This window comes from Hemitrygon akajei, unplaced genomic scaffold, assembly GCF_048418815.1.
Source record: "Hemitrygon akajei unplaced genomic scaffold, sHemAka1.3 Scf000099, whole genome shotgun sequence".
Lineage (NCBI taxonomy): Eukaryota > Metazoa > Chordata > Chondrichthyes > Myliobatiformes > Dasyatidae > Hemitrygon > Hemitrygon akajei.
Window position 1 is genome coordinate 433,209 of NW_027331985.1, and position 23,714 is coordinate 456,922.

The 23,714-nt window shown below is 45.8% G+C and overlaps 1 protein-coding gene across 4 annotated transcripts in view; it reads left to right on the plus strand.

The window, feature by feature from the left end:
• Window positions 1–23,714, plus strand: part of LOC140723061 (NACHT, LRR and PYD domains-containing protein 12-like) — a 103,684-nt gene that overhangs the window by 46,916 nt on the left and 33,054 nt on the right. For 3 of the 4 annotated variants that reach the window (XM_073037685.1, XM_073037683.1, XM_073037682.1), the window contains 3 exons: window positions 18,813–18,909; window positions 19,776–20,060; window positions 20,639–20,805. In XM_073037685.1, coding sequence (XP_072893786.1) covers window positions 18,900–18,909; window positions 19,776–20,060; window positions 20,639–20,805 — 462 coding nt within the window. In that variant the 5' untranslated portion in view covers window positions 18,813–18,899. Of the gene's footprint in view, window positions 1–9,803; window positions 9,893–18,812; window positions 18,910–19,775; window positions 20,061–20,638; window positions 20,806–23,714 lie in introns of those variants that run through there. The other variant, XM_073037681.1, reaches the window with a different exon arrangement.

Sequence of the window (23,714 nt, forward strand, 5' to 3'; positions counted from 1 at the left end):
TTTCCCGGGACCACACTGAACGCCGTCCGGTTACAACATCAGAGGTAAGTGTTGTCTATGATTCTGCACAACGATTCAGCGTTTACAGCGAGACTCGGCATTGGTCGGGATCGGGAGTTAATTTAGAGGGAGAAGGTTGTCCTGACATGTTCATGTTAACGAGTCAGTTACTGTCAAAATTGATTAAGAGAAACGACGACTTTGCCGTCAACCAGAAATACTCTCCTGGGTAATTTCTGCTGAGTGCGAGCAGAAATCATCTTTCACCCCGGTAGTGACTTGTGATATCCCACGGGGCAGTAACCCGTCACCGATCTATCTCAAACAAGAGAAAATCTGCAGATGCTGGAAATCTGAGCAACAAAATGCTGGAGGAACTCTGCAGGCCGGGCAGCGTCTATGGAGAAAAGAACAGTCGACCTTCGAGACCCCGGCTAATGTATTTTACATCGCGTCATCCCTGTACCACAAAGAGTTAAACTTTCTTCACATTTGAACAACAGTGTCTTGTCGAACCGGTTGGATTTGATTTCAGCGGAACGGCCGCTGCCTGTTCTGAGGAATGTGACCGGACAGGCAGCTGCTTGCTCGCAGGCCCTGAGCACCGAGTCTCACAGAACAACAAGCCACACCTTCCAAATCAGTCAATCATCTGCCCTCCTCCCCTTTCCATTCCAGACCTGATGAAGGGACTCGATCCGCAACATTGACTGTTTACACCCATCCATAGATACTGCCTGACCTGCTGAGTTCCTACAGTATTGTGTGTGTTGTTATGGTTACGAGAGATCTGTGTGGGGCAGTGGGCGGGGCTATTTGTAAGAAACAATGCACAGTATCCACACTGTCGGAATACTGTAATCTTGGGGAATTAAGGTGAGAATAATTCAGCGTCTGATATTTATTTCGTATCTTTATTTCCAAACAACAAGTTGTCTCTGCAATGGATCAGTTGATCAAGAAGATATTTGTTTTTTTAAGCCACTTCTGTCTCTGGTGCCTTTGGTGTTCCAACTGTTTCCTGCTGGCATGATTTACATTTCCCACAGGTTATATAAAGATTAAGATCAGCTCTAGAACAACGGCCACTTGTTTCAAAGCAAAGGTGCGGGAGCTGTACAGTAAACACCTTTTCAGATTTCCTTATTTCAGACGAATACATTTATTGTTCCCGTGTTGATTGTGAGCAATTTGAACACTACCTCTCAATGGCTAGTGGAAGCAAAGACTGTAGTTCTGTTTAAGCACATGATTCTTGACAAACGGTGGGTTTGAAGTGTTACAGGGATGGATATGTGGGAATACGGAATGAAAATTTAGATCTGATCAGCCACGATTTCATTATCTGCAGCAACAGTTTCGAAGGGCCGTGTGGTCCAGTTATGTGTGTTGGTATGTTGACAACTCTGATAACTTAATTAATGTAAACTGGTATAATGACCGCATGCGAAGGGAGATAGAATTTCATTTATGTATTTGAACTGAAAACAAACATTAATTATTTACGCCCAGCTTTGTGCGTTAGATATGTGCCCCAGCTGTGTTCGGGAGTCGGATTTATGACTAACTCGGTGAGCTGGGCAGTACGGTATCGGAACGCTCCCCATTCCCTGTTAGTCCCGCGCAGATTCCCTGGGGCTCTCGCACATCAGCTAATGGCCCCGCCCCGCCCACTGCCGACACGCGCGCACTCGCGGATCTCCTTACTCTCGCGCTCCCGGGCTCACGCTGAGACCATTTGGGAAACATTGCGCGGCCGCCAGAAGACATGCGGGTTATTTAGCTCCCATTGGTGCCAGAAAATGTCAATTTATGTCTCGTATCAGACTGAACTGACCGCACAGGTTTCAGCTCCATTGCAGCTCACCGGGAAGTCAGACTGCGGTTACCCGGGACCCCACCGAACGCCGTCGGGTTACAGCATCAGGTGTAAGTGGTGTCTCTTAAATCCGGGTACAGGTTTTATCGATTTCTCAGAAGGAGAAAGAGTTAAAGTGACTTTGCTCATTCCCTAATGAGAGTGAATTGTCGTATAAATTGGATTTAATTTCATCAGAAAGGCCACTCCTATGTGAGGGATGACCGCGGACAGGCAGCTGCTGACCCACAGACCCGGGTCCCTCAGATAAACAACCCACGCATCCCTAATCAATCAATCATCTGGCCCTTCCCCTTTCATTTCCTGTACTGATGAAGTGTTTCGGCCCGATACATCGACTGATTATTTCCATCCAGGCATGATGCAAGGCCTGCTGAGTTCTCGCAATTTTTGCATTTCCATGGCTACGAAAGATCAGCAAGGGACCGCGTGTGGTGCAGAGTGCGGAATCAGTTGAAATTCATTGAAATTAGTTAAAAGAAAAGATGGATATTGCAATCATACCCACACTGTCAGAATATTCCTGTGGAATTGAGAGGAGGTCCCCGCGGGGCCCCCAGTGGCCGCAGGTCCCCACATCACTGCCATTGTTCGGAAGCCGGAGGGTCAAGACGTGGGCTCGGCTGTCCGGCCCTTTCTCTGTGACACTCCCTATCTCTACATCAACTCCATCCATCTGACTCTGGGCGAACATTAACAATTAACAAACATAATTCCTCTCAGCGATCAGCTGTCTGAATGATTCCCTGACTCTTAGAGGAAGGGTTAGCTATGGTCCACATTGTCAGGGTGTTTAGTATACCAGGATTTAAACACTGCAGGAGCGAGAGGTCTTCTGATTAATGCACTGTGTGTAGAGCCGGCTGGCAATTCTAGTTTACATTAGCAAATCAGTTGTTTTTCAAAATACTGAATAGAGAGACACTGCACCAATTATAGCCATATAACCATATAACAATCACAGCACGGAAACAGGCCATTCCGGCCCTCCTAGTCCGTGCCGAACTCTTAATCCCACCTACCCGCACTCAGCCCATAACCCTCCACTCCTTTCCTGTCCATATACCTATCCAATTTTACCTTAAATGACACAACTGAACTGGCCTCTACTACTTCTACAGGAAGCTCATTCCACACAGCTATCACTCTCTGAGTAAAGAAATACCCCCTCGTGTTTCCCTTAAACTTTTGCCCCCTAACTCTCAAATCATGTCCTCTCGTTTGAATCTCCCCTACTCTCAATGGAAACAGCCTTTTCACGTCAACTCTATCTATCCCTCTCAACATTTTAAATACCTCGATCAAATCCCCCCTCAACCTTCTACGCTCCAATGAATAGAGACCTAACTTGTTCAACCTTTCTCTGTAACTTAAGTGCTGAAACCCAGGTAACATCCTAGTAAATCGTCTCTGCATTCTCTCTAATTTATCGATATCTTTCCTATAATTCGGTGACCAGAACTGTACACAATATTCCAAATTTGGCCTTACCAATGCCTTGTACAATTTTAACATTACATCCCAACTTCTGTACTCAATGCTCTGATTTATAAAGGCCAGCGTTCCAAAAGCCTTCTTCACCACCCTATCTACATGAGACTCCACCTTCAGGGAACTATGCACTGTTATTCCTAGATCTCTCTGTTCCACTGCATTGCTCAATGCCCTACCATTTACCCTGTCTGTTCTATTTGGATTATTCCTGCCAAAGTGTAGAACCTCACACTTCTCAGCATTAAACTCCATCTGCCAACGTTCAGCCCATTCTTCTAACCGGCATAAATCTCCCTGCAAGCTTTGAAAACCCACCTCATTATCCACAACACCTCCTACCTTAGTATCATCAGCATACTTACTAATCCAATTTACCATCCCATCATCCAGATCATTTATGTATATTACAAACAACATTGGGCCCAAAACAGATCCCTGAGGCACCCCACTAGTCACCGGCCTCCATCCCGATAAACAATTATCCACCACTACTCTCTGGCATCTCCCATCTAGCCACTGTTGAATCCATTTTATTACTCCAGCATTAATACCTAACGACTGAACCTTCTTAACTAACCTTCCATGTGGAACTTTGTCAAAGGCCTTGCTGAAGTCCATATAGACTACATCCACTGCCTTACCCTCGTCAACATTCCTCGTAACTACTTCAAAAAATTCAATAAGGTTTGTCAAACATGACCTTCCACGCACAAATCCATGCTGGCTACACCTAATCAGATCCTGTCTATCCAGATAATTATAAATACTATCACTAAGAATACTTTCCATTAATTTACCCACCACTGATGTCCAACTGACAGGTCTATAATTGCCAGGCTTACTTCTAGAACCCTTTTTAAACAATGGAACCACATGAGCAATACGCCAATCCTCCGGCACCATCCCCATTTCTAATGACATCTGAAAGATCTCCGTCAGAGCTCCTGCCATCTCTACACAAACTTCCCTCAAGGTCCTGGGGAATATCCGGTCAGGACCCGGAGATGTATCCACTTTTAAATTTCTTAAAAGCGCCAGTACTTCCACCTCTTTAATTGTCATAGGTTCCATAACTTCCTTACTTGTTTCCCACACCTTACACCATTCAATATCCTTCTCCTTATTAAAGCTATAGGAAACAGAATCCTCCCCAAATCATTTGGAATTTTGTGTCCCAACTCGAGACAAACAGCACACTGCCCACTCAACCAGTAAGCGTGGTCCTTTATGTCATACAAGCACTGCCCAGCTCGTGCTGAGATGGTTCAAAGGCTGAAGTATCAATCACGTCACCTCGCCCCCACTGGCGCTCTCAACCGAGTATCAGAATCAGAATCAGAATCAGACTTTAATTGCCAAGTACCTATGCACATACAAGGAATTTACTTCTGGCAGATGTTGCCTCTCTGCTCATAACAATAATAATGATAAATATAAATGAAAATATAGATTATACATACAGGTAGTGCAATCCAAGTAATAGTTAGCCGACAGTTAACCGACAGTTAACTGTTCAGCACAGTGACCACAGTCGGGAAAAACTTCTCCAATGCCTATTAGTCTTAGTCTGGAGGGATCTGAAGCGTCTACCAGATGGAAGCAGATCAAACAGTCCGTGCGCAGGATGGGAGGAGTCCTTTATGATGTTCCCCGCCCTCTTCTTCAACCTGGAAGAGTACAGGTCCACAATAGAGGGCAGGGAGGCTCCAATGATGTGCTCGGCAGTCCTCACTGTGTGCTGTAGTCTGGTTCTATCCTGCTTGGTGGCGGCTCCAAACCACACATTGATGGAGGTGCACAGGACAGACTCAATGACTGCAGTGTAGAACTGCAGCAGCAATTCCTGAGGCTGACCGTATTTCCTCAAGAGCCGCAGGAAATACATCCGCTGCTGGGCCTTCTTCAGGATGGAGCTGATGTTCTGCTCCCACTTCAGATCCTGAGAGATGGTGGTTCCCAGGAACCTGAAGTTCTCCACGGTGGACACAGGGTTGCTGAGGACTGTGAGGGGAGACATAGCGGGGGGGCTGTCTCCTGAAATCCACTATCATCTCCTTTGTCTTGAGCGTGTTCAGCTCCAGATTGTTCCGACTGCACCAGAGCGCCAGTTGGTCCACCTGCTGTTGATATGCAGACTCATCACTATTCTGGATGAGTCCGATGATGGTAGTGTCGTCTGCAAACTGCAAAAGCTTCACATAGGGGTTGGAGGAGGTGCAGTCATTGGTGTAGAGGGAGAACAGCAGTGGAGAGAGGACACACCCCTGGGGGGCGCCAGTGTTGGTGATTCGAATATCTGAGGTGACCTGTCCCATCCTTACCTGCTGACTTCTGTTGGTCATTTAGATCATCGTCATCATCAGGTGATGTGCCCAGCCAAGTCTGAGCTTTGACTGCCATGGCCCACACACTCCTGCTTCGGGTCAAGTGGATTAATTCACTGGTATAATTTCCAGTTCTCTGGCTGCTGTCTCCATCATCATTTGTCTTTGTCTTCCTCTTGCTTTCTTCCCTTCAATCTTTCCCATAATTACCCAGCATTCTAACTCCTCTTTCCTAATCACATGTCCAATGAAGTTACATTGCCTTTTCATGATCTCATACATGATCTCTCTCTTGTGCTTACTCTGATCATGACATCCTTGTTAGATATTCGTTATCATCCATGATATTTTTTTGCATCCTCAAAAATGACATCTCTGCTGCTTCAGTTCTTTTCCTCATGATACTAGATATTGTCCAACATTCTGAGCCATCTGGTAAACTCGATAAATGTAACGTTTCAGTGCCGTGAGGTGGGTTGTCATGCCTAGTTTAGTATTGGTCAATACAGTATACTCTTCATTCTTGTAAACGTGTCTTTGGCCATCCCTATTCTTCTTTTGATGTCTATGTCGCACCTGCCATCTGATGTCACCCAGCTTCCTAAGTAGCAAAAGTTCTGTACTTGTTTTATGTCTTCCCCATTTATTCTCAGCCTGCAAATAGAACTCTCCTTTTTGGATATCACCATACATTCTGTCTTTTTGCAATTGATAGATAGACCCATTTTTGCACATTCTTCAACAACTATATCAATTAGGTTTCGTAGTTCTTCCTCCGTACTTGCAGTTAACACAGTGTCATCTGAATATCTGATATTATTGATGTTTTCACCGCCAACTTTGATTCCCAAGATGTCTCTTTTTTTTATAATATTGTTTCGCTGTGCACATTAAATAAATCAGGGGAAAAGACAGATCCTTGTCTAATGCCTGTCTTGATTTTCGTAAACGGACTCACTTCTTGGTCTATTCTTACAGCGGCAGTTTGCTCCCAGTACAGATTTCTGATTTCAGATTAGGCGCAGGTCTTTCGAATCTAGATCTAGAGTTTCCTGTAATATTTCAAATAACTTATTGTGCTTCAAGGCTATCTGTATGTATCTCTTCCTCAATAACGCCTTATCCCCGCTCCTCCTGTCACATTACCATTCCCAACCACTGCCCCTGTCATTCTCTATATGCGAGGGAGCAGAATGACTCAGTCCGTGCCTGGGTGCAAACCCCCCTGTATGCCAGGCGCATGCTCCGTTCACAGGGGGAGGCCACCGAGCTGGGTTTATCTCTCATTCCCATTGACGCCGGGCTTCCTCAGGCATTAGGAAAGGCGGTAGGATCGTCAGCTTAGTTAGATGCTTCCAGTCCATGGACACAAAAGGGAAAGAGGCCATTATCAAGCCCCACAACTGTTATCTGCCGTCATTCCTCTCAGTATGGGGATTGTCGCACTGGGGCACTGGCCAGCGGCCGGTGGTTGAGGAATTCCCGGGAGGGAAGACGTGATATGGGATGTGGTTCGATGAGTTCATCCTTGTTCACGTCTCAGTTACTCTCAGGAGTTGCAGTGCTGGTCCCTTCCTTCTATCACAACATTAGGCTCTGGGTAGTTTGTTAACATCTTAAGTTAAATGCAAATACATTTGAGAAAAAAAGACCACCAAACAGCGATTTTACTTTCACTGCTCTGGGGGGAAGTAATCATGAAAGGTATGAAAGGAGGGAATTTCTAGTGTCTGAGTCCATGACCTGATATCCCCGAGGCTGTGACAGCTCCGTCCGCACTACAAGTGTAATCTCAGGTTACTGGGAGTGTGGGATTTAGGAGAACAAATTAGTAGATGTCACAGAATATTGCAAGAAACATAATTTGTTATAGTTTGATTTTAAACTTCCACATATAGTCTGGCTCTCTCATACTGTAAATTGAGTAGAGGTACTGATGTATTTGACAAATGTCTTCAGCAAAGTTTCGTTAATGAGTAAGTTGAAGACCCAAAGATAGAGCGTGTGATACTTACTGTCCTAGTAGGGTATGAGACAGGACACACGTAACAGAAGTCTGTGTGTGGAGACTATTTGCGTCTGGTGATCACAATGTCATCAGATTCAAAGGAAGTGTGCACAAAGCTAACTCTACTCCGTGGGTTGTCATTCTCAATTGGAGAAATATCACTTTTGATGATATCAGAAAGGATCTGACTTGTGTGGATAGGGACAGGTTGTATATTTTGGCAAATGCGTACTTGTAAGTGGAGACATTGAAATATAAAAATTATAGATTTCAAGGCATTTATATGCCTATTAGAATAAAGGGTAAATAGACCTGTTTTTGAGAACCTTGATTTTCAGGAGATATTGAGGCCCTGGTAAAGGAAAAAAAATATAGAGTGCATAACAGGTGTATGCAGGGCAGAATTATATGAGGTACTTATGGAGTCACGGAAATGCAAGTTCACTGGAGAAAGAAACCAGGAAGATTGCAGTGGAGAAAATTGATTGTCTGGATGGTAATGTATTTGTAGAGGATAGAGGAATTTTTAATTGGAATTTTCCACTGGGGAAAAGGACACAGAATTTTAGAAGCGAGGACATGAATGGTATACAGATTATAGATAGGTAAGTGTTTGGCATATTGGGCAGATTAGAGTGTATAAATCCCCAGCGACTGACAAGTTGATCCCTCAGAACCCGTTGGAGATGAGTGCGGAAATCAGTAAATTTGCGGATGACACCAAGGTTTGGGGTGTATTTGACAGCGAGGGAGACTATCGGAGCATGCGGTGGGATCTGCACCAGGTGTAAAAGTGGCTGATAATGGCAGATGGAATTTAATGCAGGCTTGTGAGCTGTTGCACTTCTGTAGGATCCATCCGCATGGGTCTTACACAGTGAAGAGTACGGCACTGAGGAGCGCGGTCGAGCAAAGGTGTCCGGGAATACAGGTCCACAATTCATTGAAAGTTGCGGCATACCTAGATAAGGTGTAAAGAAATCTTTGGCGCATTGGTCTTCATAAATTAAAATATTCAGTACAGGAGACTGCATGATATAAGATGGTTATGAGGTCTAATTTGGAGTATTGTGACCAGTTTAAGTCACCAACACACAAGAAAGATGTAAATAAGGTTGACAGAGTACAACGAAAATTTACAAGGATGTTGCTGCGATTTGTGGACCTGAGTGATAAGGGAAGATTGAATATGTTACGACTTTGTTCCTTGGAACGCAGAAGATTTGGGCGAAATTTGATGGAGATCTACAAAATCATGAGGGGTATAGATAGGGTAGATGGGGTAGAGGGATGAGGATAGTGAGGGTTAGCTCAGTGATAGAGGGGAGTGAGGCTCCCATTTTTAATCAACACACATCTCCCCACACCCCCGTGTGGCAAGTGACAAGTTTCAGTGAGAGCGTCACTCCCACCTCAGTAAAACTTCTGGGCGTTTGGAATAAATGACTTTTAAGGGAAACAAATTCATCAAGTATTTCCGGCGGGGTGTGGATCAACATCCACTGCTTGTGAAATGAAACCTGCTGTTAACCGTGGGCGAAGAGTATTCTTGTGACAATAGCTGTCAGGATAGAAATACAATAGTCTTTACCAGTTTTTTCCCATTTGGTGAAAATATATAGGTGAACGTGTTTGGTTTAATTTCAGCAGAAATGCGACTCCCTGTACCTGAACAGGTGAGGGACACTTGATTTGAAACTGTACCTATGCCGATCAGTCCAGTTTACACACGGGGCGGAGCTCAGACCCTCCTAGAACCCGGACTGGATCAAATTCGCAGCCTGGGACTCGCTGAGTTAAACAGAGAAACTCCACCCCACTGGTTACGATGAAAGAAAAAGGAGAGATCCACACGGAAATCCGGACAGAAAGGTTAACGCAGCCTGTTTGTTTTCCTCTTTAGGGTTGCTACATTGACCCCACTCCCGCCTCCTCCCGCTGTCAGACCCGTCCTGAGCCGGTGAGAGTCAGTGTGACCCGGACTGCGGCAGTCCCGCTCTACCCCGGCTCACCCGGCCCTTTCCATCTGTAATGAGCGATGGACACATCACAGCCAAGTGGCCTCGGGAGCAGCAGCTCAGACTCAACTCTCCGTACAGGGTGAGCACACCGGTGCAGGGACATTGTCGGTCACCCGGGTAGTCAGACTGTGATTCCCCGGGACCACCGTCCGGTTAAACATCAGAGGTAATTGTTGTCTATGATTCTGCACAACTATTCAGCGTTTACAGCGAGGCTCGGCTTTGGTCGAGATCGGGAGTGAATTTAGTGGGAGGAGAGGGTCCGGGCATATTCATGTTAACGAGTCAATTACTGTCCAAATGGATTAAAAGAAACGACGTCGTTGCCGTCAACCAGAAATACTCTCCTGGGTGGTTTCTACTGAGTGCGAGCTGAAGGCATATTTAACCCCGGTAGTGACATGTGAAATATCCCCCGGGGCAGTGACCAGTCATCGATCTCTGTTAGACAAGAGAAAAATCAGCAAGTGCTGGAAATCCGAGCAACAGACACAAAATGCTGGAGGAACTCTGCAGGCCGGGCAACCTCTATGGAACAAAGAACAGTCGACCTTCGAGACCCCAGCTAATGTACTTTACATCGCGTCATTGGTTCTATTGCTCATCCCTGTAGTGGAAAGGGTTAAACTTTCTTCATATTTGAATGACAGTGTTTTGCCGAACCAGCTTGGATTTGATTTCAGCGGAACGGCCGCTCCTGTTCTGAGGAATGTGACGGACAGACAGCTGCTTGCTCGCAGACCCTGAGCACTGAGTCTCACAGAACAACAAACCGCACCTTCCAAATCAGTCAATCATCTGCCCTCCTCCCCTTTCCATTCCAGTCCTGATGAAGGGACTCAGTCCGTAACGTCGACTGTTTACACCCGTCCATAGATGCTACCTGACCTGCTGAGTTCCTCCAGCACTGTGTGTGTTGCTGTGGTTACGAGAGATCCGTGTGGGGCAGTGGACAGGGTTATTTGTAAGAAAAGATACACAGTATCCACACTGTCAGAGTATTCTTGGGGAATTATGATGAGAATAATTCCGTTTCCGATATTTATTTCGGAGATTTATTTCCCAACAACCAGTTGTCTGTGCATTAAATCAGCGATCAAGGAGATACTTGTGTTTTTTAAGCCACTTCTGTCTATGGTGGCTTTTGTGCTCCAACTGTTCCCTGCTGGCATGATTTACATTTTCCACAGGTTAGGTAAAGATTAAGATCAGCCACCTGTTTCAAAGCAACGGTACGGGAGCTGTACAGCAAACACCTGTTTCGTTTTCAATGTTTCTTATTGTAGGCAAATACATTGATTGTTCCTGTGTTGATTGTGAGAAATTTGAACTCCTCTTCTCAATCGCCAGTGGAAGCAAAGACTGTAATTCTGTTTAAGAATGGGATTCTAGATAAACAGTGGGTTTGAAGTGTTACAGGGATGGACAAGAATTGTGTGTAGACCCCGCTGGCAACTCTGGTTTACATTAGTAAAACAGTTGTTTTTCAAAATACTGAACAGCGAGACACTGCAGTGATGAAACTATCTGAAACCAGATCAGCCTAGAAAGCCCTTCCCCAAAAATTAGGCTTTTGTGATCCAACTCAATGCAAGCAGTACGCTGCCCACTCCACTAGTGCGTTATTCGCAGCCGGGCGAATCCCATAATTAATGTTGATGTCACTCTGAAATCAAATTAAACGTCCATAGAGGTATTTCAAAATACAAACGCTCCCCAACACCAGGGATCTGACGTTACGTGTGCTGTACTTGACGTCATACACGCGCGGCCCGGCTTGCACTGAGAGGGGTTAATGGCTCAAGTACTAATCACGTCACGCCGGCGCAGTCAACAGAGTATTTACAAGCAGCGTTATTCCCAATGATGCGAAAAGATGTCCATCACTATTTCCATCCAATAGCATAGGCGGACCGGCCGAGAGGGCGTTACCCCCGGTCCGATCTCCCTCTCAAAGCGGAACAAATAGATTAAATGACCCGATTTATGATTTATTTCCATTTGCCTCCGTGGGAAGTTGGGGCGTTTCTGAAGCGTCATTTGCGGCCGGAGTCTGATGTATCGCTGAGAGGTAGAAGGCGACCGTTTGTCCATCGACTTAATGCCGCCCCCCTGGGGAGGGATCCTGGCAGAATACGGAGGGAGAGGGGGATATTATTGTCAGGGTAAAGATGGGGTGAGAGGGAATGGACAGGATTGGTGTCCCGCTGTGGACAGTTGGGGCTCATCTGTGGAAATGTCCGAGCTCACGGTGGTGGCGAGCAAAGGAATTCACCACATTGCGGGGCAAACACCGACCAACTGTTGACCTACAAGTGGTGCCAATTGTCTGGGGAAAGTAGGGGGCAGGAGTGGTGTTGGTGGGGTAATGATGGTACAGCCCGGCATCTTATTAAATGACAGGATGCTTTGGAGAGGCTGGGTGGCCTGTTCCCGGTCCTGTTGTCTGTGTGTTTAAAGAAAAGGATAAACAGACCTTCGTGGGCCTGCAGGATGTCCCAGCAAGTGTTGTAGGGACCGGTGCTTGGAGCCCAGTATTTCACAAACTGTCAAAATCGGGCTGAGGGAACAAATTCAACAATTCCAAGTGTGCTATCACACAAATTATATATTTATATATCGTTGATGACATAACACCGATAGTTCCATATTGCTACTGACACAGGATTGTATAACTTAAGTTCCGTGTGTTATCTGAAAGTACTTGACTGTGTTGCTGTCACGAGTCAGCATTTCTCTGTACCTGTACCTTCCGTACCTGTGCACTTGGCAATAAGTTCAACAGGACCTGCGAAAACTCAATGAGATTTTATTAGTGATGATCATTTTAGCAGCTCGGTGGGTCGAATGTGAATGCATGACCCTTAGCAGTGTCAATGAGCACAGGGATATTAGAATCCATCGCTGTCTGAAAGTGACTATACAGATTGATGGGGTGGTTACGAAGGCAAATAGTATCCTTAACTTTATGCTTTGAGGCATTGAGTTCAAAAGTCGAGAAGTTGTGTTGCAGCTTTTTAAAACTCTAGTTAAACCACATCTGGAATATTTCATACAGTTCTGGTCGTCCCCATTCTCGGAAGGATGTCGGGGCTTTGGAGAGGGCACAGTAGAGGTTTACCAGGACACTGCCTGGATTAGAGGGCATGAGCTATAACAAGAGGCTGGACAAACTTGAGTTGTTTTCTCCAGAGCGGCGCAGGCTGGGGTGAGACTTGATGGACGTTTATAAGATTATAAGAGACATAGGTAGAGGAGATAGCAAATGTCTTTTTACAATGGTAGAAATGTTTAACATCATAGGCCATGCAGTTAAGGTGAGAGGGAGAATTTTAAAGGGGATGTGAGGGGCACATGTTTCTTACACAGAGAATGCCGGGTTGCTAGAAGGTGCTGGCTGGGGTGGTGGCAGATCAGACACATTGGGGACTTCCCAGAGATATTTCGATAGGCACACAAATGTGAGGGAAATAGAAGAATACGGACATTTTGTAAGCAGAAGGGATTTGATTGGTTAACATTCTGATAACAAATTTAATTAGTTGAGCACAATACTGTGGGTCGAAGGGTTTGTTCCGTGCTGTACTATTCCGTGTTCTGTTTCTGTTGTTGAGAGGTTTTAGCATAATGGAGGCAAAATTAGTGATTAGGAACAACAGGTCAGCTGGTCCAACGTGGAAAATGTGAGATCACCCACTTCTGTAGGCGAAACAGAAGTACTGGGTGTGTTTAAATGGTGAGGGACTGAGATGCAGTGGGTAGGGAAGGAGGTCAAAAGTACATTGTATTGATGGTAAGACTCATTGGTATAAGACTGAAAATTGCTTGAACAATTATTTGCATTTTGTTGAGATTGTACCTGGAATGTGATGTAAAATTCTGCTCGTATAACACGGGGTATACAGACCAAAGAACAATCTGCCGGAGGAACTCAGTAGGTCGGGCAGCATCTGTGGAGGGAAATGGACCGTCAGCTTTTCTGGCAGAGACCCTCCCTCTGGACTGAGAGTGAACGGGAAATAGTCAGAGAAAAGAGGTGAGGGGTGGGGATGGGGCAAAAGCTGGGGAGTGGGAGGTGGATCCAGGTGAGGGGGAGGGCGGAAGGTGGAAATAGTGACAGAGGTCGGCAGATGTGTGAAGACCAATGGAATCGAGGGACTGAGGACTGGGACAAAACATATGGCTGAGATGAGAGAGCAGTCGTAATCTTGTTGATGATTCGAGGGGCTGAATGGCCACATCCTGCTGTTTCTCACTTGATGTTTCAGTGTTCCTGTCCAGCGAGGCTGGGGGGATGTGAATAGATATTAGTGTTTGTAAAGATAGAAGTGGTTTGAATGCACAATTCCTTTTTGGGTCTGGATTGTCTGTTGGGCAGTAATGGGAACCGAACCCCTATCTCTGTGACCCAGGAGGTGCAGGGATGGGACGGGAATGGTACAGAAAGAAACATTTAAAATGTTGCTGGTGTAAATTTGAAATGTAGAAAATGTAGCAGATGGATCAGGCAGCGTGAGGTATGAGGAGCAGTCACTGGTTTAAATGAGAGACCCTTCAATCATCACACGATCCTGTTTCCCACTCCCTTTTCACTGCAGATCGGCAGCATCTGCAGGTTTGTTTCTGAGGCCCTGCCCCCGCTCTATGACTCACAATCACATCGTGCGTGTGCAGTCCCGGGATGGGCAGAGAATTTTTTTGTGGATGGATGCGTGTGATCATTTGCGGGGCTGAGATCAGGAGAGTGACCCCGTCCACTGGGGCGGGGTGCCGGGGGAAAGTTCATTCTCTGTGGGGCGAGTCCAATGAGATCCCGTAGGTTAGAACTGAGGCCGGTCCCGAGCGATGTTGCGCAGTGATTCCCGTTATTTCCCTGAATAGCCAGCCTTCCACCACTTCTAGGACAGAAACTGCTGGGTGAGTCAGTGTTGTGGGACTTTCACACCGAGCCTCCTGAGATGAGCTGCCACTCAGCTCTAGGTGCTGTGGTCCTAGGAGCGGGATGAGGTGGTGAGGCCTGGACTGAACCCATCCATTGAGGTGTATCCCGGGAACTTTATCTCCATCACCTGACCGGTAGCGGATCCAAACTTCACCTGTATTGATACCTGGGGTCGATAATTGTTTCTGTGTAACTGGGCTCCTAAAAGAATTTCAACACTTCAGTTAACTCTCCCTGCAGAAGTTTCAACCAGGCAACCCAGGCCGTCTAACAATATCCATGCCATTAAAATGGGAAATGTGTTTATTTTTGTCATGTATAGAGGTTCAGTGAAAAAATTTGTCTAGCGTACCATCCACACACATCAATTCATTGAACAGTACATTGAGGTAATGCAAGGTAAAACAATATCAGTGTTACAAATCATTATGGGTACAGAGAACGTGCAGTGCAGAAAGTGTAAGGTCACTTTAAGTAACACAGTGTGATCAGTTCTCCATCTTATCACACTGGGGACATTCAGTTTGCTTATAACAGCAGAATGGAAATTGTCCCTGTGACTGGTGGTACATGGTTTAAGGGTTTTGTGGTTCCTCCCCGATGGGGAATGGGTGAGGTGAGAATGTCCCAGGTTGTGGGGATCTTTGAGTACACGGCCAGATTTACTGAGACGGTGGGAAGTGTAGATGGAGTACATGGAGGGGAGGTTGGTTGCTGTGATGTGCTCAGCTCTGTACACAGCTCTCCACAGTTCCTTGCAGTCATGGGTAGAGCAGTAGCCAGATGAAGGTGTCAAGTAACTGGATGGGATACTTTCCATGGTGCATTCGTAACATTTGGTTAGGGGAGAAGGGTAGATGCCAAATATCCTGTTCTATCTAGGTCAATTTAGCATGTTTTATACAGGAGTATCTACTAGTAATTCATTATCTTGTATTGCTGGCGGAACATCAGTGACTGTCCTTGATTCCTTCTCCCATCTGGATCCATCTGCTCATCCCCTGCCCATCTTGTTCAACCTCTGTCCAGCCTGTATCCCACCACCTCAATGATATATATCAACCATCTTGTTCAACCTCTGTGCAGAGTGTGTCCCACCACCTCAATGATATATATCAACCATCTTATTCAACCTCTGTCCAGCCTGTATCGCACCACCTCAATGATATATATCAACCATCTTGTTCAGCCTCTGTCCAGTCTGTATCCCACCACCTCAATGATATATATCAACCATCTTGTTCAACCTCTGTCCAGCCTGTATCGCACCACCTCAATGATAAATATCAACAGTCTCTCTTCTACTGTTGCCTTCATTGTGACATATTTTGTCTCAGTGAGTTATTTCTGAAATCGGTGTTTGATACCTGGAAATACCAGAGGATTTATTGAATACTGCATGAGCTAGGGTAAAGACAGCCATTACAATTTTAGTTTCAATGTTACCAAATGGCCGCTGTGTTAATCTTTGTCAGACGGAGACTCTCGGCGTTTAAAGTTGAGTCTGTTATTTCCTTCTCTGATCATGTTTGGAGAGGCATTTTCCCTGTTGCCAGGAACAGCAACAAGATCTGCAGGGAATGGAGCACGTTTTTCTCTCTAGTTACTGGCCCTCAGAAGTAGATATAACAGTTTAATAGTGGGGTGCGGAGGATGTTGTGAGCATTGACTGTATCGACTGTATTAACCCTGTGTTGGAATGAAGAGAAAACTAATGAATGTGGGCATTACATTGTGCAACTTTGTTCAGGCCATCACAAACATCTTGTGATCAGTCAATAGTTGTGCATCATTTCAAGTAAAAAGAGAAAATGCTGGAACCGTTCAGCAGATCGGGCAGCATCTTGGGCAGTCCCAGTTTTGATACTGAGTCTTCCACTGTTTTTCTTTCCACACATCCAATCGATGTACCGAGTTTCCAGCACTTTACTTTCAATTTTATATTAGAAGCACTTTATTCCTGTTATCCTGCAGGAAATATGATTGTCGTGTAGGGCTAGATCCCATTTTCTTCAACTCCAGATATGCCACCAGATCTGAACCCACTGTAAGGACATTTGTATCTCACAGGAGGCTGTACTTCTCCTTGTCCTTCTCTGATACAGAGGTCACTGACAGCCCCTCCCCCTTCCCAATCTACACTCGCAGACCATGACGGTGACAAATGTCCCAGACTCAGGGACCCTGAAATAAACACAATGTTAACAGCAAGATTGGACTGTTACTAATATGAAGATAATACGACATGAGAGCTGAGCTGTCTGATCTAATGGACCAGATCTTACCTTGTTTACAACTTAATTTGCCCCGTGCCCATCCTCTCCGGGTCACGCAGCATCTGATAATGCTCAGTACCCCAGCCTCCCTCTACCCTGCCAACCGCCCCACATCCTTCCCACCATTTACCACACACCCGCACACATAGACAGAACCCCTTCACCCACATCCACCCTCCCAGCGAGAGGACCCACAACTAACTGATCCCACAATCCCGGCTCAGGCGCAAAACTAAAACCGGGGCTGTGGGACTAGAGAGCTCGGACCCGGCACTTTCCCACTGCAAACGACCCTCGATTTACACAAACCCGAGATCAGCCCCTTCCTCACTGCCACCCAACAAGAGTACCGCTGGAATCAGCTGGGGTCAGCACCGCGTCTACACTCTGCAGGAGGTTCGCTGTGGCACCATCCATGGCTGGAGATCGCAAAGTCACAGCGTTTGGCTGTCCAGTTCTTTCACTAGGACACACCGAATTCCACATTCAGTCCATCCAAACAACACTGGGCAAACTTTAATGAGCAACAAACATAATTCCTCTCAGTGATCTGCGATCTGAGCGATTCACTCACTGTTTGAGGATGGGTACCTATGGTCGACATTGTCAAAATGTTTAGTTTCCCAGGAGAAAATGACCATGGATGAGAGGTCCTCTGTTATCTGATGCAATCTGTGTTTACCCTGCTGGCAATTCCCGTTTACATCAATAAAACTGCTGTTTATGAAAATCCTAAATGAGACTCTGCACCGACTACAGCCCAAAGCAGATCACCCTGGACAGTCCTCTCCTCTGATAATGCATCGATCACATTGTGCATGCTCACATTCCCTGATGTGGTTTCGGGATCGGTGAAACGCACACACCCCTGCCCCCAACCCCCTCTGGAGCGGGGAGCCGGGGGATGAATCACTGACTGCGGTGTGAAGACATAAAGTTCCCATCGGTGAGTATTGAGACCAGTCCCGAGTGAGGAGGTCTGATGCTGGGCAGTGTCCCGTTGACTCGCTCGAATTGGTGGCCTCACCCCCGCTTCCTGGACGCAACCTGTCGGGGTCAGTCGGGTTGCAGGACCTTCACACCGAAATGCCTGGGATGAGCCGATGCTCAGCCCCTGTTTTTCTGCTCCTCGTGAGCGACGGGGATGAGGTGATGACCCCGGGCCCGCACCTATCTTTTGTCTGCTTGGACAAGGCAGTGATGGGTGGGGAATATGTTTTTCTTGACTCCATTCCACTCTTACGACCCGCCAAAATCCAGCCGATGTTTCTGGGTATATGATTTCACAGCGTGTCTGAAATCCATTTATGTGAGAATTTAGACTTTTCTATTTTTCTGAGCTTCTCCAAAATGTGCACACTTCAGTTAAGCCTCCCTCCAGAATTTCCAAAGCAGCAAACGAGCCTGTCTAATATTTCCAGACGGGATCTAAATGGGCAGAGGGTCTTAAATAGGTTTCCAAAACAAACACAAGCAGCAACGGTTTCATGCAGAGATCCTTCACTATAACACCATCTAGTAATTTTGTGTCATCTGCAAACATACCTGTCCAACCTTGTGCATTCACATCCAAATTGTTGAGGCCAGGAGGGGAATGGGTCCATAACATGAAATTGGGAATACATCAGTGGGCACTGTGGTCATCATGGTGTTGAAGGGTCTGTATCTGTGCTCTGTTGCTCTTTGACTTTAACAGCAGGGTGTGTCAGATATCACTGGACAGACACGCTGTGAAAGTTGATGATAACTGCGAAAGCTCTGTCCCTCAGCCAGCTGCTGCTCTGATACAGGGAATAGAGATACTGTCATTTTACAAAGTAATCGTGCTTGCTCTCTCTGACTCTGTCTGCTTATTGTGTGTAATTCAGGGCATCACCAGCATTTGGGGCTTTCCTGCACTGGGACCAAAGTGTAAACAAGACGTCATCAATCAGCAATAATCAGTCGGAATCAGAATGGCTACAGGTATGATTATTGGTGTAATTAAACTTCTGTCCTGATGGTGCACAATAGTTCAGATGAAGAAACTTACAGAGATGCTAATGGAGGCACAGAAATGTTTCATCAGGCAGAGTCACTGAATCCCTTGGTAAAGAGGCCTTGAGTAATCAATTGATCCAACAGTTCCAGCACAGGGACCTGACAACAGTAATGGTAGAATAGCTCCATTCACAAGGCAAAGCTTCACTTGAGTGAAAGGAGCAGGAGACCCTGAATCAGGTGGTTGTGAGTGAAACACAGGAAAGCAACACTGGGCTTGTGGGTGATGTAAAAGTCCAGGGTTAGCGAGACCTTGCCAATGACTTGTATAGTTGTTGCATGATGACTGTCATCCAGGGAACAGGGTGGAACCCAGGGGACCAGGCATCATGGGCTTCAAGGCAATGGTCAGTCTGTGACCCAGGGGACAATACAGAGTGTGACCGAGCAAACAGAGAATGTGTGATCTGGAGGATCAGACTGTGTGTAATCCACTGGCTGCTCTGTGAGTGACACAGGCGAATGGACAGTTTGTGACACAGGGAGATTTTTGTTTGTGGCAGATAATCCCGATGATATTTGCTGGTATCACCTATTGCTGTTACATTAATATCCCCTGGTTATCAGTGTGTTCAACTACTGCGTAGCCAGTGATCAGTATTACTGTGTCTGTCCTGTTCTTTTTCTGGGAGTGGATGTGTCGGGATGGTCACCTGGCAGGAAGTGTGGTTCACATTCTCCAGCACAGTCCCACTCCAAATATGGTCAGCCAGAGTCTCAACTCCATGGCACCCATTGTGAATCCTTGTTCGTGTATAAATCATTCTAAACCTGCAATTCATTTATTTCAGGTGGGAAATTAAATTGGGTACAGAAAGTACTCAAGAGGATTTCCACAGGTGGATCATCGAGGGAAGATGATCGGGACACGGGAAGCAAGTTACCAAAGCAGGGTCGGATTGAGAGCAATGTCCCAATGGAATGTGGTCCAGCTACAGAGGAGGAGCAAATTCAGCCCAGAAACAGTGACGTCAGAGACACTGATCAGGACCCCGGAACCGGCACAAGTGAGGCGACTTTCTGTCAACTTGGAAGCTCATCAAACATGGAATTGTCACGTCCCCAACAAGGTATGGGTAAGTGAAATATGAGGGTGATGTGTTCACAGGATGTGGCAGGAAGGAGGGAGAATGTGATTCCTTGTTGGAGGGTTGGTCAGAGGAGAGGGTGATGTGAGGATGAGGTACAAGTGGTGTAGTGAGGGACATGTTAATCCACTACAGGAAATGTACTACCTGCACTGAGGAGTTCCAGGATGTGTATCGGAGGAAATGCAGCTGTCCAGATAAGAGGCTACTTCCGGGACATGAATTAAGGGAAATGTATGCGCCAGAATGTAGAGAGCATCTCTGGGAAACGACAATCATTGACAGTCCCAACATTTATTGCCCATCTTACACTGAATTCGGTGAGTGGATGGGACGGTAGGAGAGACAGGTTTCTAGTGAATGTGGTCCTTCTGGGAACATCATTCCCGGCGCATTGATGGGTCGGTTTTAAAGCCAGTATCGGAGATTGGGAATAACTCCGCGTTTCCAGCTGAAGGCAGGTGAACACTCAGGTTCAAGACATGACTGGTTTGTTGAGTTGGGTGAGAGCCATGCAGACAAGCGATATTTGAATTTGTGTCTACATTCTCTTTTTATATTTGCAGAGCCAGGGTTTACAATCTCCGACCTCCTAACAGAGGGGGAGGAGTATCGACTGTACCAACTGACAAAGTTCTACAGGGACAGACTGGAACAAGCAATTGAAGAAAAGGTTGAAAGACTCCATTTGATGTTGACAAAGGAGGGACATTTCAGTAGAGAAGAAAATGCGGTGAGTGTAGTTAGTGTATTGTCACTGAACTGCTGGTATCAGAGGGAATAGTGATCGATATTAATCTCCTGCACGTTCTGGGAGTTCTACATGGCAATGGAGGCTTTGATCTCTGACTTGTCTCCAGTTGATCTGGTTTCAGCTGTTAAGGTGGGGAGCACTGGGAATTACAGGTTCAGCTTTACCTTTCCCTCTCACACCTGCTGTATTTATCAGTGTGGTCCAAGTGCAGTGTCTGCATATCTGGTCTGTTGAACAGGTATTCAGTCTAAAATGAATTTCATATCTTTACAGGATTGTTGGTCAAATTCATCTCAGCTCATTAATCCAGGATGAATATGAAACAGTCAGATTGTAAATTGGACCAACTGGCTTCACCTCCGTACCTGAGGGAGGAAAACTTGCTAACCACAGCTAGTCTGGTCTCCATCTGAGTTTCCAAACAATGACTGGCTGACTTGTCATAGTCTTAGTAAAGTACAGCACAGAAACAGGCCCTTTGGCCCATCTGTTCCATACCGGACTACTTAAACAGCCTATTCCCATTGATCTGTACTGGGCCCTGGCACTCTATACCCTTATCATTCATGTATCTATCCAGACTTCTCTTAACCGCTTGTATCACTTGCACTGCTAGCTCATTCCACACTCTCACCACCCCCTGAGTGAAGATGTTTCCCCTCATGTACCCCTTGAACTTTTCACCTTTCATCTGTAACCCTCGGGTTCTGTCAGCTGCATCAGTCTAGGGAAGACAATCTCTGGCCCCACCAAACGTTTGAGATAGAGGTGCAAAACCTCCTGTTTGTGTGGATACTACGTGATTTGTTCCCATTACAAATCAGTACCACGAAATAACAGACAGTACAGCACATATGTAATTAAACGATTTAGCTTTATAATTCTTAATTTGACTAACGGCTAAAGTAAAACAAAAAGAAAAGGGGCCATTTTAATGTGCAGACGCTGGAGCTCACGGTTTCCCTTCCGCTGGTCCTCCATCGATTTCCCTGGCTTCATCGACTCCCGGCCCCACTCCAAGTCCACTCCTTCCTGGTGTCTACAACCTCTCCTTTCTCGCATCTTCTTTCTCCATCTTCTGCTGAACAAACGGCACAGATTGCCTCGGTGTTGGGCAAACAGCACGTAAGCACCCTCTCCTCGCTTGACGGTTCACATTCCTAAGCACCCGTTATCATTAACCATAGCCCAAGCACTGCTTCTACAGAAAGATCATCACGTTAGCAGAGAAACCTTTCCCAGAGTGTTACACATCCTTTACTGAAGACTTCTTGTTGTAGTACTTCTTTACGTAAGTGCAAAATGCCTGCTTACATTTACGCTATCAATACACCTCATAATTTTGTGTAGCTCTATCAAGTATCCCTTTAATCTTCTGCGTTCCAAGGCACAAAGTCCTAACCTGTTCAATCTTTTCTTATAACCCAAGTCCTCCAGTCCCGGTAATATTGTTGTAAATTTTCTCTGTACTCTTTCAACCTTCTTTACATCTGTCCTATAAGTAGGTGACTGGAACAGCACACAATACACACAATTAGGCCTCACCAACGTGTTCAACATCATATCCCATCTCCTGTACTCAATATTTTCTTTTATAAAGGCTAATATGCCAAGTATTTACTTTCTGATCTATCTACCTTTGCTGCCAGTTTTAATGAATTGTGGACCAGTATTCCCAGATCACTATGCTCTACCACACTCCTCAGTTGCCTACCAGTCAGTGTATAAGATCGACCCTTCCAAAGTGCAACACGTCGCACTTGTCTGCATTAAATTGCATCAGCGATTTTTCACCCATTTCTCAGCTGGTTTAGACACCACTGCAAGTTTTGGTAGTGTCCCTCACTCTCCGCTCCACGTTCCCACTGCTGGTGTGATCCACAAATTTGCTGATCCAATTAACCACATTTTCATCCAGATCATTGACATCGATGACACACAACAACGGACCCAACACTGATCCCTGTGGCACCGCGTGAGTTATAAACTCCAGTCAGAATTGCAACAGTCTATAACCACTCTCTGTCTTCCAAAAAGCCAATTTCTAATCCAGTTTACCAGTTTACCTTGAATGCTGAACAACTGAACTTTCTTGAACCTCCAGTGCGGTACCTGTCAAATGCCAAGCTAAAGTCCATGTAGACAACACCCACTTCCTTCGATTCACCAATTTTCCCAATATCTTCCAGGAAAAACTTAAGATTGGTTAGAGATGAACTACCATGCACAAAGCTGATATGCATGACCCCAAAAATCAATAGGCTATCCTACAAGGGCATATATATCAGACGAACCTTTTGGTGATCTATTTTACATTATTAGCTGGCCTACCTTCACATTTCATATTCTCTCTACTTATGGGTTTTTAGTTGCTTTCTGCTGGTTAGTAAAAGCTTCCCAGTCCACCAGCTTGCCGCTATATTTTGCTATGTTCTCTGCCCTCTCGTTTGCTTTCGTGCTGCATTGACTTCCTTATCAGCCACGGTTGATCATCCTTCCTCTGGTATAATTTTTTATCTTTGGGATTATCTGTCCTGCACCTTCGGAATTGCTCCCAGAAACTCCAGCCATCCCTGCTCTGCCATTGTCCCTGCTAGTGTTCTCTTCCAATTTATTTTTGCCCAGCTCCTCTCTCATGCCTCTGTAATTCCTTTATTCCACTGTAATATGGATACATCTAACTTTACTTCTTTCTCTCAAACTGCAGTGTGCGTGCTGCTATTTTATGATCACTGCCTCTTCAGGGTTTATTTACCTAAGGCTCCCCAATCAAATCTGATGCAATACACAACACAGAATCCGGATCAGCCTTTCCTATAGTGGGCTAAACCATAGGCTTCTCTCACAAACCACCTCCTAGGCATTCTATATATTCCCTCACTTGGGAT